At 35.1% G+C, this 17,161-nt stretch overlaps 1 protein-coding gene across 1 annotated transcript; it reads left to right on the top strand.

Moving 5' to 3' along the window:
• The first annotated feature begins 709 nt into the window (after positions 1-709).
• LOC128221655 (uncharacterized) lies at positions 710-5,777 on the top strand. The gene is made up of 2 exons (XM_052930256.1): positions 710-734; positions 4,795-5,777. The coding sequence occupies exons 1-2, from the start codon at positions 710-712 to the stop codon at positions 5,775-5,777; spliced, it is 1,008 nt and encodes a 335-aa protein (XP_052786216.1).
• Positions 5,778-17,161: the final 11,384 nt, after the last annotated feature.

Here is a 17,161-nt window from a genome sequence, read left to right as displayed (position 1 = left end):
AACACTCAGATACGATAGCACGGGTAGAAACTTTAAATTACCAATAACATGTAGAGTATAATTAGGTTTAAAGTCACAGGTTATCCTCTGATCGCCATGGAACAGTTTTGGAAGAGATGCTAGCAATTTAAAGTCATCAAACATTACTTTGATCAAGGCATGAGCTGAAGTTTTCTTCCAATGTATGACTTTGTCAACACAAGTTAACTGATCCGCTATATCAAGAATGTCTTCGAAAACACTCTTGGCCCAAGTCTGCATTTTCAAACAAATCTGCTAACAAGATGTTTAGATTTTGTTGGGGTATCATTATTATTCATACAATATTGGTATAGAACATTTAAAACACTCATAGCATACTCTGTAAGCGTAACTGATTTATACACTATTGATATAACTAATATAATGATAATAAGGGGACACTGTGCACAGATCACACCGCAAGACACTATTGATATAACTTGTATTAAGATAATCAACGGACATTACGTAACACAGTCAAACACTGGTGATATAAGTAGTTTTAAGTTAATCAGGGGAAACTGAATAAGCGCCACAAAGCCATACATTAATGATTAAACAAGACTCAAGGTATTAAGGTGATACTATGCAAGCGTCACAGAGTCATATACTTTCGCTATAACTAGTGTCAAGATAATCAGGGCATACTATGTAAGCGTCACACAGTAATTTACTTTTGCTATAACTAATGCCACAAAATGAGTGGACCCTAGGTAAGTGTCACATAATCATTTACTTTTAATATAACTAGTGTCAAGATAATCAGGAGATACTATGTAAGCGCCAAACAGTCATAAACATTTGATATAACTACTATCAAGATAGTTAGTGCACACAATGTAAGCGTCACACAATCATTTAATTTTGATATAACTAGTATCAAGATAATCAAGGGATATTATGTAAGCGTCTCACAGTAATTTATTTTTGATATAACAATTGTCAAGATATCAGGGGATACCATGTAAGCGTCGCACAGTAATTTATTTTTGATATAACAATTGTCAAGATATCAGGGGATACCATGTAAGCGTCGCACAGTAATTTACTTTCGATATAACTAGTATCAAGATAATCAGGGGATACCATGTAAGCGTCGCACAGTTATTTACTTTTGATATAACTAGTATCAAGATAATCAGGGGATACTATGTAAGCGTCACACAGTAATATACTTTTGATATAACAATTGTCAAGCTATCAGGGGATACTATGTTAGCGTCACACAGTAATTTATTTTTGATAAAACTTGTATCAAGATAATCAGGGGATACCATGTAAGCGTCGCACAGTAATTTACTTTTGATAAAACTTATATCAAGATAATAAAGTGATACCATGTAAGCGTCTCACAGTAATTTACTTTTGATATAACTAGTATCAAGAAAGTCAGGGGATACTTTGTAAGCGTCACACTGTAATTTACTTTTGATAAAACTTGTATCAAGATAATCAGGGGATACTACGTAAGCGTCACACAATAATTAACTTTTGATAAAACTTGTATTAAGATAATCAGGGGATACCATGTAAGCTTCGCACAGTAATTTACTTTTGATATAACAATTGTCTAGATATCAGGTGATACTATGTAAGCGTCACACAGTAATTTGCTTTTGATATAACAATTGTCAAGATATCAGGTGATACTATGTAAGCGTCACACAGTAATTTAATTTTGATATAACTAGTATCAAGATAATCAGGGGATACTATGTAAGCGTCACACAGTAATTTACTTTTGATATAACTTGTATCATGATAATAGTATGTGAACGTTACCCAGACTTACACAAATTTTCGATTTCGTAAAAACAGTAATGTAAATACTAGCAATCGAATAATTAAATAGCAAGGGTGAGTAAAATAGAAAGTACAGAAAAAAACATAAATTTATTCTTATTCGGATTCAGTGGCGCCATAACTATATCTTTGTAAGAAACAACCTAAACAAGACGTATCTGATGTTCAAGATTGCTGCAAGTCACTGTTTGTTCAAAGGCTGGAACACCAACATGTTCACTTTGTGTCTGCAACTAAACTAGCATATTAAAAACATTCGACGGCATAGGTCGTCTGTTTCATTTTCATCGAATACTAGTTCTTGTTCTATTATAAAAGATTATATATTAAAATTTAAAATGATTTCTATCAAGTCGAATCTTTTCTTACTTTATCTATTGCTTATAATAGCGTTGTTTCTAAGCGATTATTTTTAAAACTAGAAACAGTTTTATTAACATAATAAATCAATTATCCATGTTATTCACCTGTATGTTATCATGAGAGAAACAACTAATAGTAATGCCATTGTAATATAGATGAAGTAGGTTTTACCATTAACCAATGACATATGATTGTTCATTTATGTGTAAGCATAATATGAATCGAGCAAGCATATGTTACTTACTAAAAAGAAAAAAAAAACACTATAAGATATATCCTTGATTGATCGGTTTAACCTTTTAAATATGAAATTTAGAATGTAGTATTATACATTTTTGAAACATAATCTAATCATATCATACGACTGTTGTACACAGTTGTACGCGAATATCATGTGCCAAAAGTAGATTCACAACAAAAACTAGAATGAAGCGTATATAGAAAGGATTTCTCGTTTATCTCGACCTATTAAGGTACTTCGAAGTTTGTACCGCTATGATTTGTAACGTATTTAGTGGTAAAAATAATGCGATTTAAAGATGCACACTTACACTCAAATAAGATTTAACACATCTAATACAACTGTTTAAATATGCCAAAAAGGATGAACAAATATCGAAACCATTGCTGATTATGAAGTTTACAGAGTTCATTTAATAAAGGTGCAGAAATCACAGTATTGCATCCTTATGAGACTAAAGTAGATCGCCTTAAATATTTTATCTTTCAACAATTATTCAATATTTTTTTGCGTTTTCAGCTATAAAATACACAGTTTTAATATTGTTTATTGTAATTAATATTTTCAACAAATGCATTATTTAGTAAGTAGATGAGTGTTTATCACTCAAAATTTATGTTTGTTTTACTTGTGTATGTTTCGATTTTGAAAAAGAGTGTCACTTTAAGTAAAATTACTGATTGCTTGACATCATGAACAGCTTTAAACCAAATTCAGACAATGGATAATATTCTTTAACAATACTTTAATGGAATAACATGTATGAACAGAAACACAAATAGAAAAAAAAATAGTACGTCAAGTATGTAGTGAATAATTGTTTATCTCAGATTAAATACCAGTATTTGAGTTTTGTGTCTCAGCCTACGACCAAATAACTGAATGTTGTACTTCAACTTCAGACCTCATTGTATAGATTACCTTAATCTTTGACCCAGGAGTCAATTGTTGTAACTTAACCTTAGAGCAAAGTGTTGTCGCTTAGGAAGTATTATTGTGAAACTCAAACACACTTGACAGATAGCCAAGTGCAGTACCTCAAACCAGATAGCTAAGTACAATAGCTCAATCTCATACCAGCTCAACCTCAATCTAAGTAGCCACGTGCTAAAGCTTAACAAGAGGCAAAGTGTAGTAGCTCAACGTCAGTCAAGGTAGCCAAGTGCAGTAGCTCAACATTAATATAGGTAGCCAAGTGCAGTAGCTCAACCTCAATCTAGGTAGCAAGTACAGTAGCTCAACCTCAGTCATGGTAGCCAATTGCAGTAGCTCAACCTCAATCTAGGTAGCCAAGTGCAGTAGCTCAACCTTAATCAAGATAGCCAAGTGCAGTTGCTCAACTATAATCAAGGTAGCCAAGTGCAGTAGCTCAACCACAATCTAGGTAGCCATGTGCAGTAGCTCAACTTTAATCAAGGTAGCCAACTACAGTAGCTCCACACTTATCTAGGTAGCCAAGTGTAGTAGCTCATCCTCAGTCAAGGTCGCCAAGTGCAGTAGCTCAACCTCAGTCAAGGTCGCCAAGTGCAGTAGCTCAACCTCAGTCAAGGTCGCCAAGTGCAGTAGCTTAACCTCAGTCAAGGAAGACAAGTGGTTCTCCGGTTAGCGCAGTGGTAAGCGCACTCGGTTCTCACCAAGGCGACCCGGGTTCGATTCCCGGCATGGGCGCATGTGAATTTGGTTAGTGGTCACCAAGCCGGACAATCGGGTTTCCTCTGGGTACTCTGGTTTCTCTCGCGCAACATCGTGCGAACGAGAATGACTTAGTTTAAGCTATCATAGCTTCCTTTACAATCGTAATTAATCATATACTGTTAAAAGTAAGGTAGCCAAGTGCCGTAAGGTAACCTCAATCTAGGTAGCAAAGTGCAGCGACTTTACCTCAATCGAGGTAGCCAATTGCAGTAGCTTAACCTCAATCTAGGTAGTCGCAGTAGCTTAACCTCAATGAAAGTCGTCAAGTGCAGTAGGTAAACCTCAATCAAGGTAGCCAAGTGCAGTAGCTCAACACAAATCAAGGTAGACTAGTGCAGCAGCTTAACCTCAGTCAAGGTAGACAAGTGCAGAAGATCAACCTTAATCAAGGTAGCCAAGTGCAGTAGCTTAACCTCTGTCAAGGTAGACAAGTGCAGTAGCTTAACCTCAATCTAGGTAGCCGCAGTAGCTTAACCATCAAGGTGGCCACAGTAGCTTAACATCAATCAAGGTAGCCAAGTGCAGTAGCTTAACCTCAATCAAAGTCGACAAGTGCAGTAGGTAAACCTCAGTCAAGGTAGACAAGTGCAGTATCTTAACCTCAGTCAAGGTAGACAAGTGCAGTAGGTAAACCTCAGTCAAGGTAGACAAGTGCAGTATCTGAACCTCAGTCAAGGTAGACAAGTGCAGTAGTTCAACCTCAGTCAAGGTAGACAAGTGCAGTAGCTCAACCTCAGTCAAGGTAGACAATTGCAGTAGCTCAACCTCAGTCAAGGTAGACAAGTGCAGTAGCTTAACCTCAGTCAAGGTAGACAAGTGCAGTAGATCAACCTCAGTCAAGGTAGACAAGTGCAGCAGCTCAACCTCTGTCAAGGTTGACAAGTGCAGTAGCTCAACCTCAGTCAAGGTAGACAAGTGCAGTAGCTCAACCTCAGTCAAGGTAGACAAGTGCAGTAGCTTAATCTCAGTCAACGTAGACAAGTGCAGTAGCCCAACCTCTGTCAAGGTAGACAAGTGCAGTAGCTCAACATCAGTCAAGGTAGACAAGTGCAGTAGCAAAACCTCAGTCAAGGTAGACAAGTGCAGTAGCTCAACCTCAGTCAAGGTAGACAAGTGCAGTAGCTCAACCTTAATCAATACAATTAAGTGCAGTAGCTCAACCTTAATCAAGGTAGACAAGTGCAGTAGCTCAACCTTAATCAAGAAAACTAAGTTCAGTAGCTCAACCTCAGTCAAGGTAGACAAGTGCAGTAGCTCAACCTCAGTCAAGGTAGACAAGTGCAGTAGCTCAACCTCAGTCAAGGTAGACAAGTGCAGTAGCTCAACCTCAGTCAAGGTAGACAAGTGCAGTAGCTCAACCTCAGTCAAGGTAGACAAGTTCAGTAGCTCAACCTCAGTCAAGGTAGACAAGTGCAGTAGCTCAACCTTAATCAAGGTAGACAAGTGCAGTAGCTCAACCTCAGTCAAGGTAGACAAGTGCAGTAGCTCAACCTCAGTCAAGGTAGACAAGTGCAGAAGCTTAACCTCAGTCAAGGTAGACAAGTGCAGTACACAAACTTTCTACAAGCTAGCCAAGTGCAGCAGCCCAGCCATAAACCAGTCAGTCAAGTGCTGTAGCCAAGCCTCAAACCATCTAGCAAAGTGCAGTAGCTGAACCTCAAGCGAGGAAGACATTGCTTTTATTTTGTTACCCAACGATTTATATACAGTTTCTTATTTCGACTATTCTTGTACTCTTGTTTCGTTTTGAAATCGCAATGCATAAGTCTGTAAAAATGAATTAACACTAATACAAAAAACTGGGATACAAGCTTATTAAAAATAGTTGGCAAATATCCTGTTTATAGGTTTTGGCCCATATAATACTATAAATGTACATATACAAACGTAGTATTATCATAACAAGGAGATAGAGACACAATTGGAATAATTTGCAACTGCAATTATATGTATCACACTAAACAACTCACAGACTATAACAATATAGCATCAAGGGAAAATACTCTACTTGACAGTAACTAAATATATAAAACTATAAACGATATATAATGGTTTTTACAGATTGTCAAATGCACAATCAGGACATTAACACTGTCTTAACATACTACTCATTCTGATCTGTATCGTTTGAAGCAATATTTTGTAAAATATATATGTTATGACAGACGGAAGAACAAACTGCATGCACATGCTTCATGAATACAGAAGATAGAATACCGCCTAATTTTGGACTGAATTCGGAATACCGCTTATTCTGGACTGAATCAGAATGTCCACCTAATTATTGATTGAATCTGGAATACCGCCTAATTCTGGACTGAATCCGAATTTCCACCTACTTATTGATTGAATTCGAAATACCGCTTAATTATGGACTGAATCAAATATATCGCCTTATTCTAATCTGAATCCGGAATACCGCCTAACTCTGTGCTGAATCCGTAGAACCGCATTTTGAAGGACTGAATCCGTTATACCACCTTGTGCCGGACTGAATCCGGAATACCGCCTCATTATGGTCTGAATCTATAATAACGCCTAGCTCTTGACTGAATCCATGATGCCATCTAATTCTGGACTGAATCAGTAATATCTCCTCATTCTGGACTGAATCCGAAATACCGCATTATTCTGAACTGAATCCATAATACCGCCTAATTCTAAACTGAATCCTGAATACCGCCTCATTCTAAACTGAATCCTGAATACCGCCTGGTTCTAAACTGAATCCTGAATACCGCCTCATTCTAAACTGAATCCTGAATACCGCCTTATTCGGAACTGATTCCGGAATACCGCCTGGTTCTAAACTGAATCCTGAATAACGCCTTATTCGGAACTGATTCCGGAATACCGCCTGGTTCTAAACTGAATCCTGAATAACGCCTTATTCGGCACTGATTCCAGAATACCGCCTGGTTCTAAACTGAATCCTGAATAACGCCTTACTCTCGACTGAATCCATAAAACCGTCTAGCTTTGGATTGAACCCATAACACCGCCTTATACTGGAATGAATTCATAATGCCGCCTAAATCTGGTTTGAGTCAATTATACCGCCATATTTTCGGCTGAATCCGAAATGCCACCTAATTCTGGACTGAATCCAAAATACCACCTAATTCTGGACTGAATCCAAAATACCACCTTATTCTGAACTGAATCCTGAATATCGTTCGTTTAAAAACATGTTTTTCAATCAGGCATAATAAAACATACAGCTTGAAGTTATAATTAATAAAAGCACCCATAAAAGCACGCACACCATAATCAAATTAAGATCCTTTGTTCAAATCTTTACAATAAATATTCATTTTTAAGTATATATTTTAAGGATTGAATACCCTGACAAAATAAAACAAAAGGTTTAACTATATATTTATTGTAGAATATGTATGAACTTTACACCTAAAACGTAAAAATGTGATGCTTTTATAAAGCTGATTTCGGAAATATCACTTTTTAACTTAAAGAATCTTAAACGTCCTGGATGGAAACAAATCGCGAACTTATAAGATTGTAAAAGCTGTCAGATATTACGCTGCCATATGCTACAGTATGTGTCTACTGATAAGGATGTTTATGTAAACGCGATTGATGTCAGATACGCATAATTTATAACTAATTTAGCATAAAAAATATTATCCATTCTGAGTGCAGTGTATTTGATTAGAACTCCAAAATTGGCAATAATAATTAATATGCCTTTTAAATGTTAAATCTTCTTGTCTGATAGGCCTCGTTCATGTCTTAAAAGGCAGAACAATTTTATTTCAAGGACGTGTATCGCTTTATCACAAATGTCACATTACACGTGCGTGTACTATATATGTTATTTAAACATTACACAGTATTTAAATGAAAACAATTCATTTAAATTTAAAAAAGTACATGTTTGGGAAGCGGTTTCGGGCCCCTCAAATCGAACGGTGCCCATACAATTTTCAAGGTGATATAAAGATCTTGCGATGATCTAGTATTCCTATAAAGTTCGAAACACGCCCAAGTTGCCCGGTGTACTTGTGTCTGCAACACGCGGATGTCACATATCCCTGCGAAACTGCGATTTCCCGTAATCGTAGTAATCTGATGATGTTCAAACCATGCAAACTGGACATGCGACTACTACACACAGGTGCCACAGACCCCTGCAAATCACCGATTGGATATGAAATGGTAACACAATTGAATGTTAACGATATCCCTAGTCATGTACGATATGCGATTTTTAATATATGTACTATAGAATACTAGTAGTTTCATTCAATTACGTTCTTTTTTATTTGCTGATGATGCTTTTGCTATTTCACAAGACTTGAAAAGTGATTTTGTGTAACCATAATATGCAAGTGCATGTTTCAAACATGATTATAACTTAATGGATACGCTCAGCAAACGTAACATAGGAATACTTAAACTTGTAGTTCGTGCATTATAGCAAAATACAATTATATTAGCTTTGCCTGCTAGAAATGCTTTTGTTTAAACGAAATGATCCTTTAAAAAACATCACTGCGATAACGTTTATTTTATGACATACATACCTAAATACGGTATGATTGGCAAGCAGAGTTTCTTCTTATCAGATAAATTTTGGAGTAGCATCATCAATCTGCCAAACATTATCTTAACGTAACGATTTTTGAATGGATTTAAATATGTTTTATCGGGATTTATGCGTTTAAAACAAAAATGGTTCAACTTCAAGATAATTTGTGTTGTCTGTAATTCACCTGAGCAAACAAAGCACGCCATGAAGATAACATTAAGATATGAGGTCCATTTTAAATTAAATTAATGTATCTGTTTGTACATCCATGATGAAGTTTATTTAGTACATGTTTGAATTAAACGCATTCACCGATTTGTACTGAAAAGAAAATGCCTGAAATGCCGAGACAAATCAGATAAAATAATTGTGATTAAAGTACATTCACTTGACATCCAATAAGAAACCAATCCAGTCACAGTCATGTAGTTTTGTTAATTCAAAAAAAACTCCCCGCGATTGATATACCTTGAAGTCAGAATAGTATTACAAAATAATGTCTATGATTATCAGAACTTGCTTGTTACTTGCGCATGACATGACGTCGATTGCTTACGCATTGGAGTTACAAGCTAAGTTATTCTGTCTAAAATGATCATACTGCTTAATATCACATGGTGACTACTGTGCTAAAAAGCGTTACCGGCAGCACAACTAGGCTTGGAGTTTACCGTACTGTGTACTATATACTTTTTGAAAGTATGTAAAATACTTTCTTGCTCACCAAGTATTTCAGCACCCATTAAATATCACCTCACGGAATAATGACAAAAATGTATATATAATCATATCAAACGTACCAAATGCACGAATCAAACATTATAAGACCATCAATAAAAATAAAATGTTCAAACTTGAAACGAAAAATTGAACGTGCCCTTATGCAGATTTCTTAGCTGTACGTGCAGTGTTTGCACAGGTGGGATTTATTTTAGACATAAACGAATTTCATTGAAAAGATAAAGCACAAAATAAATGTAATTTAAGCCATTTTCAAACATGTCTAGATAAAAAAAAAATTATAGTTTTATTATGCCACTCTAACTTCCGTTCGATAGCTTAAAGCTCTATTCGTCTCTAACCGTACTTAGGTCTGATTATTTAAATAAAATGTTATCGCATACATTTAAAAAAAAGCTCATCTGCTTGAAATAAGATTGAGTAAAACGAAAAATAACATGCACACAATATACTAATGTTATAACTCACAAAATTTAGTTTAAGTTGTCCTATGTCTCGTTGGTTGTATACATATTTGCATATGCACCCTAAATATTTATTTACTAAGTCTTGTGGAAAAGCACAACAAAACAGCCAGCAAAAGAAGAAAGAAAATAGCTTAATGGAACTAGTAATTCATGATTTGAAAAGAGGACATCACTAACATTCTATCGCGCCTAATTTATGCTTCGGTCACAGATGTATCCAACATGCCCTTACGCATTTTTTAGACACTCGTCGGATTACAAGAATATGGGAAGTCTGGGTTTTGCAGAAGTATGTGACATCCGTGTTAAGCTGTTATCTCCCCGGCTCAGTTATTCAGTTTCGACATTTATCTGAATTCTATGATTTCGAGAAATCTGTGTTTTGTAGGATATGTTGCATGTTTATGTAGCATTTACATATTCAGTTGGCGCGTGCGATGCCGTTTGGAGTTTTGTCGACTCCAATGTCCAAGCACCCGTGATTCCATCATAAAATATACCTTAAGATAATCCTGCGGAAGCGATTGGTATGCGATGGTTGTTACCCTAGGGGTGTCCTTGTGGGTGCCAGTTCATGTTTGAAACTCTAAATTAAAATATACTGCAACGTTCCACATCGCAACCCGATCGCCAATAAATCGGTCAATGCTTGGTCGATATCCGGCATTATCCAGTGTCCCTGTGGTTGTTAAGGAGAGCCTTAGAGTCAGGGAAACCAACAGGCGAGTGAAAGTTCCGGCTGGGGAACGATGCCAGGAAGCGGTGTTTAATGGCTAACTCCAGGGCTGCTTCCAAAAGGCTGTTCAGCTCTGCAACATAAATTTTAGATTCAAATTGGAAACTGATTTGGTAATATGTATGTCTTATGCTTTATCTAAAGAAAATACTTACTTAGTATGCATTTCGATGCGGACCGAGCATAACAGATAAGGTCCTGTCCCCGCCTTAGCTTAACCATGCGGGTCTTGCTGTTGAGGTGGCCGTAAGCTCTGTTGTGGTATCACTTTCTGGTCATTCGACAGGCACACGTGCCGTTTCGGCCGTAGTACGGCATTTTAGATTTGAACGACACCCTGCAGGATATCGGCCTATAAACGGGCCAAAAGTTCGACCTATTCCCAGAAAGGTTGGTCTTTTTGTCGGCCTGTGAACCCTAAGTACCCTTTGATGGCAGCGTACGTGATATTTTTATTGTGAGTATGATCGCGCTATCTTTTGTCGACCTCGAAACGATGTCAGAAATGCACATACTACCTAGCCTTCGCTTTTATTGCAACTTTTAAATGCATGCTTAAAGCTTCCGATGTGCTCTAGGTCGGGGACAAAAGGTAACTGCAGTATACCTACGGCGCCCATGCAATCGCCGAGAAATTTTGAATATTTTCAACCAGTGTTTTTTCCCGTACGGCCGCCTTGATTCGGTTCATGTTAGATTTAAAAAGCAAATTTTTTTTATAATAAACAAGCCAATGTCAATTCACTGTGATAAGACTGTTTCAATGTTGAATTTAAATCAACTACCGAAAAGATTATTCTAATTTTCAGCTAAAACACACAATATTGACACTGAAACGGAATGTTCGGATCACGTAGTTGGCAAATGGTGACTTACCCACGTACGCGAAATATGACCTATACGAATGATTGTGGAATATAAATGCATTTAACATTCTTATGTTATTCGTGTATATCTAACATCTAACATATCATATATAGTGATGTAATGAAATAAAAACTATTATATCAGTCGATCTGTGAGATATCGCATCACTTTGCGTTGAAGATATGTAGTCTCGTGCAAAACAGATAGTACTCAAGCAAGCTGATTTGAAGTGGTTTTGTACAAACACAAAACAAAAAAGATGTACCGTACATAAGTGTGTGATCACATTTTCTTAGATTGACTGAAGTCTTATCATGGCATTCTGTTTCCTATATTTTTTTCAATCACTTTGCAAACGTTGAATAAGAATCAACACGAATTGTAGAATAGTAAATGCATATTGAGGTTATCCTTTGAAAAGGAGGTCAAGCATTTTATGACCTTGATCTTTGTGCAGGTTGTTCAAGGTTGTGGTTGACAAGAATTAGCTAGTACTAGAAACTTGTGAAACATATAAGTCATTCGCAACATTTAAGAGAATGAGCATGTAGATAATGAAGTGTAATAAGTAGCATCTAGATAATTAAGTGTTATAAGTAGATGTATATAATAAAGTGTAATAAGTAGCATGCAGATAATAAAGTGTCATAAGTAGCATCTAGATAATTAAGTGTTATAAGTAGATGTATATAATAAAGTGTAATAAGTAGCATGCAGATAATAAAGTGTCATAAGTAGCATGTAGATAATAAAGTGTCATAAGTAGCATGTAGATAATAAAGCGTAGTAAGTAGCATGTAGATAATAAAGTGTCATAAGTAGGATGTAGATAATAAAGTGTCATAAGTAGGATGTAGATAATGAAGTGTCATAAGTAGCATGTATATAATAAAGTGTCATAAGTAGGATGTAGATAATAAAGTGTCATAAGTAGGATGTAGATAATAAAGTGTCATAAGTAGCATGTAGATAATAAAGTGTTATAAGTAGGATGTAGATAATAAAGCGTTGTAAGTAGCATGTAGATAATAAAGTGGCATAAGTAGCATGTAGATAATAAAGTGTCATAAGTAGGATGTAGATAATAAAGTGTCATAAGTAGCATGTTTATAATAAAGTGTCATAAGTAGGATGTAGATAATAAAGTGTCATAAGTAGGATGCAGATAATAAAGTGTCATAAGTAGCATGTAGATAATAAAGTGTTATAAGTAGGATGTAGATAATAAAGTGTCATAAGTAGCCCGTAGATAATAAAGTGTCATAAGTAGGATGTAGATAAAAAAGTGTCATAAGTAGCAGGTAAATAATAAAGTGTCATAAGTAGGATGAAGATAATAAAGCGTAGTACGTAGCATGTAGATAATAAAGTGTCATAAGTTGGATGTAGAGAGTAAAGTGTCAAAAGTAGCATGTAGATAATAAAGTGTCATAAGTAGCATGTATATAATAAAGTGTCATAAGTAACATGTAGATCATAAAGTGTCATAAGTAGCATGTAGATAATAAAGTGTCATAAGTAGCATGTAGATAATAAAGTGTTTTAAGTAGGATGTAGATAATAAAGTGTCATAAGTAGCATGTAGATAATAAAGTGCCATAAGTAGGATGTAGATAATAAAGTGTCATAAGTAGCATGTAAATAATCAAGTGTCATAAGTAGGATAAAGTGTCATAAGTTGGATGTAGATAATAAGGTGTCATAAGTAGCATGTAGATAATAAAGTGTCATAAGTAGCATGTATATAATAAAGTGTCATAAGTAGCATGTAGATAATAAAGTGTCATAAGTAGCATGTAGATAATAAAGTGTCATAAGTAGCATGTAGATAATAAAGCGTAGTAAGTAGCATGTAGATAATAAAGTGTCATAAGTAGCATGTAGATAATAAAGTGTCATAAGTAGCATGTAGATAATATAGTGTCATAAGTAGCATGTAGATAATAGAGTGCAATGAGTAGCATGTCGTTAATAAAGTTTCATAAGTAGCATGTAGATAATAGAGTGTCATAAGTAGCATGTAGATAATATAGTGTCATAAGTAGCATGTAGATAATAGAGAGTAATGAGTAGCATGTCGTATATAAAGTGTCATAAGTAGGATGTAGATAATAGAGTGTCATAAGTAGGATGTAGATAATAGAGTGTCATAAGTAGCATGTATATAATAAAGTGTCATAAGTAGCATGTAGATAATAAAGTGTCATAAGTAGCATGTCGGTAATAAAGTGTCATTAGTAGCATGTAGATAATATAGTGGCATAAGTAGCATGTAGATAATAGAGAGTAATGAGTAGCATGTCGTTAATAAAGTGTCATATGTAGGATGTAGATACTAGAGTGTCATAAGTAGGATGTAGATAATAGAGTGTCATAAGTAGCATGTTGATAATAAAGTGTCATAAGTAGCATGTAGATAAAAGAGTGTAATGAGTAGCATGTCGGTAATAAAGTGTCATAAGTAGCATGTAGATAATAGAGAGTAATGAGTAGCATGTCGTTAATAACATGACAACGCTTTCCAAATATAGTTATGCACCCGACGTATTCCAAGGTAAGCTTGTCAATAATGTTCATAGCAGACACTTCACCAACTACACTGGTATTTAAACATAGTTATGCACCCAACGAATTCCAAGGAAAGTTTTCAATGATGTACATAACAGACACTGCACTAACTACACTCGTACTTAAATGTATATATACAAAGCGCGCGATACGCTCTTATGAATGATTTCCATAAATCGGATAGTAACTATTTCTAATATAATATACTTGTATAAAAACCTCGTAATTTCCGGTCAAGAAAAAGACTGTAACTGAAACATAGGCCCAACAAACTTCAGTGTTCATATGCATAATACACTGTCGTTTACTTTATGCAAATTCTTATGTTGTTGTTTTATAATGTGCAATTGTATAATGGGTAAATATGGCACGTACTTGTTTAAAATGTAATAAGTACAAAAACCTCAAATAAAGCTTTAAAAGATAAAAATATGAAAGGCATTAGAAAAGTAAGAAATACATTGCAAATATTTTATTCATTCTCAAACATAAAATGAAAAAAAAACACAATGTTTGCCGTGTTAAAAATATTGTCTCTTATCCCCTAACCAAATGACTTACGCGCAATAATGTCCCAAATGAGACATTCGCCATATGAGCCATGTTTTCATTTTACCATCAATCCTTCATGCAGGAAGCTCTACAATACGGTTCAGAGTAGAATTTGATCGGATAATTAAATTTGTAATTTGATTAGATCGTACTTGACAAATGATCATAGAAAGCTTTTCTGTTGATTAGTGAAACAAAATACTATCTTACACTAAAATCCACAAATGTGATTTTTATATTAATTTGCTAAACATGTGGAAGGATGGAACTTGAGTCAGACAAGGCGAGCAAACCCTTCCCTTTAGTATTATTTTCAGGGACAAGATTAAGTTCCCTTGACTTGTGTTATAAAATTGATTGTATATTCCTACTGAAACTGTAAGAGATAAGTTCGTACCTGTTTGAGCTATCTATTTTATATCCTAAAAAAGTTGCTGATATAATAATTAGTTATTTATATGTTACATTCAGAAGGATTGAACTTTCAATATGGTGTTATAGAGTGGCCAGTTTACTGGTATTTGTGTTTTTGGTGTACACTTTTAGTGAAGTGGTGTGTACGTACTGTTTGCTGAAATAATATAGGTTTGTTATTTGTGTCTTCCTCATTTCTGTGGTGTGTAATTGACGCTCATTTGTTATAATTGTGTGTAATCAGTCATAGAAGTGTTTTTTATTGTTACTTTCCTTCTTTAGGAGTATTTTGGTGTTAATTTGTCTCTTAAAGGTGTGTAAGTGGTGTCTACTTCTCTTAAATGTATATGTTGTTACTGTTAACTTCCTTCATTATAGTTTATTTGGAGATTATTTCCCTGAAAGTGGTGTGTAAGAGGTGTTTTGTGTTAGTTGACTCATAATAGTTAGTTGTTGGTGTTTGGGTCACTGTTACGTGTAAGTGGTGCTGCTCCATATTGTTGTGCGATGATGGTGTTTACATTCCCCATAGTAGTGTTTAAGGGATGTTCACCTCATTCATACGTTTTGTCGTTTCTGTGTGTTTTGTATTAACTTTATTTAAAGTTGTGTGTATTATGTGACATTCACTTTTCTCATAAACAATGTTAGATATGTTCGCTTCCCTTATAGTGGTGTGTTAGTGATGTTCACTTTTCTCATAGTTGTGTGTAAGGTGGTTTCACTTTCCTCATAGTGGTGTGTTAGTGATGATCACTTACTTCATAGTGGTCTTTAAGTGATGTTCATTTTCCTCATAGTGGTGTGTTAGTGATGATCACTTACTTCATAGTGGTGTGTAAGTGATGTTCATTTTCTTCATAGTGTGTGTTAGTGATGATCACTTACTTCATAGTGGTGTGTAAGTGATGTTCATTTTCCTCATAGTGGTGTGTTAGTGATGATCACTTACTTCATAGTGGTGTGTAAGGTACAGTCAGGTTACTGTTGAAGAAATAACAAAAAAGGTCGCTTAACGCAATCCAATGCTCGTATGTTGGTTTAGTCGAATATTTGGTAGGACTTAAAAATTGTTACAATGAAAGTGCTATTGGTATTGATAAATGTATCGAACCACGTAATGGCCCTTTAAACTGATTGAAACACATGGTGTTAAAAACATGCTGTATTCGTGAAGATTGTAAGTTGTTTTTGTTTTAAATAGTTGTCATATGTCTAAGTAAAGGCAAACCTAAAGCATTTTGAACAGAACATTTTACTTACTCCAGTGATAAATTGCCACGCCAATTAAGGCCTTTCATAAGTTAGGTTTGTTAAACGGGTAAGAAGCGTCTTGCATTTTGAATTACAACATTCAGTTAAAACACAATTATATTTAAATAGATAACTGTTACATGTACCAGAATAAGATTAGTTTTCAAACACTTTATTTTATTTATTTTCAACAAGCATTCCTTAACTTTTCAGATATACACCGACTTTTCCTTTGATTTCATTCCTTAATAAGATATTTCAGTACTTGCCATTTTCGCTAACAAAACATTGGTTTGAATTCCTCTACGTATTGAAGTATGCCACTGACATATTTTTCAAAAGCAAAAGTGAACCTATGTTCAATTTAGTCGATATCATGAATGAATCATCTTTCGTGAGCATCAACTTTTTGGAGGCCACTGCGAGATGATTATTTTATACTGTCTACGCCACATCGTTTAGCTGTCTACCATACGTCTGTAAAACCAAAAACAAGTTCGACTAGCCCAGTTCACCTTACTGCAACATGTGTGACCCATTGTTAGTTCGATTTTTAACATGTTTATCAATTACTAGTGGAGATTTGTTTGTGTAAGTGGTCGGCATTTGGATAGTTCAGAATCAGATTCGATTTTTAGTGACAAAGATCGATAAACCATTAGGTCGCTAGTGATAAAATATGAATGATTTATTTAAAAACATCTGCAATACTCATCATTACACGATCTAATATGTCTGGTTGTGTTGTGATAAAGCTGAAATGACTGTTAACTTAAAGAAAACACAAATCATTGTATTTCGAAACGGCGGTCCGTTGTGTAATTATGAAACTTGGCTATACAAAGGTCAACATGTTAAGGCAACCTCTATGTATAAATATATGGGTCTAC

Source organism: Mya arenaria, chromosome 16 (genome assembly GCF_026914265.1).
Source record: "Mya arenaria isolate MELC-2E11 chromosome 16, ASM2691426v1".
NCBI lineage: Eukaryota > Metazoa > Mollusca > Bivalvia > Myida > Myidae > Mya > Mya arenaria.
Note: the sequence above shows the minus strand (reverse complement) of the source record. Positions and strands in the feature narration are given on the sequence as shown.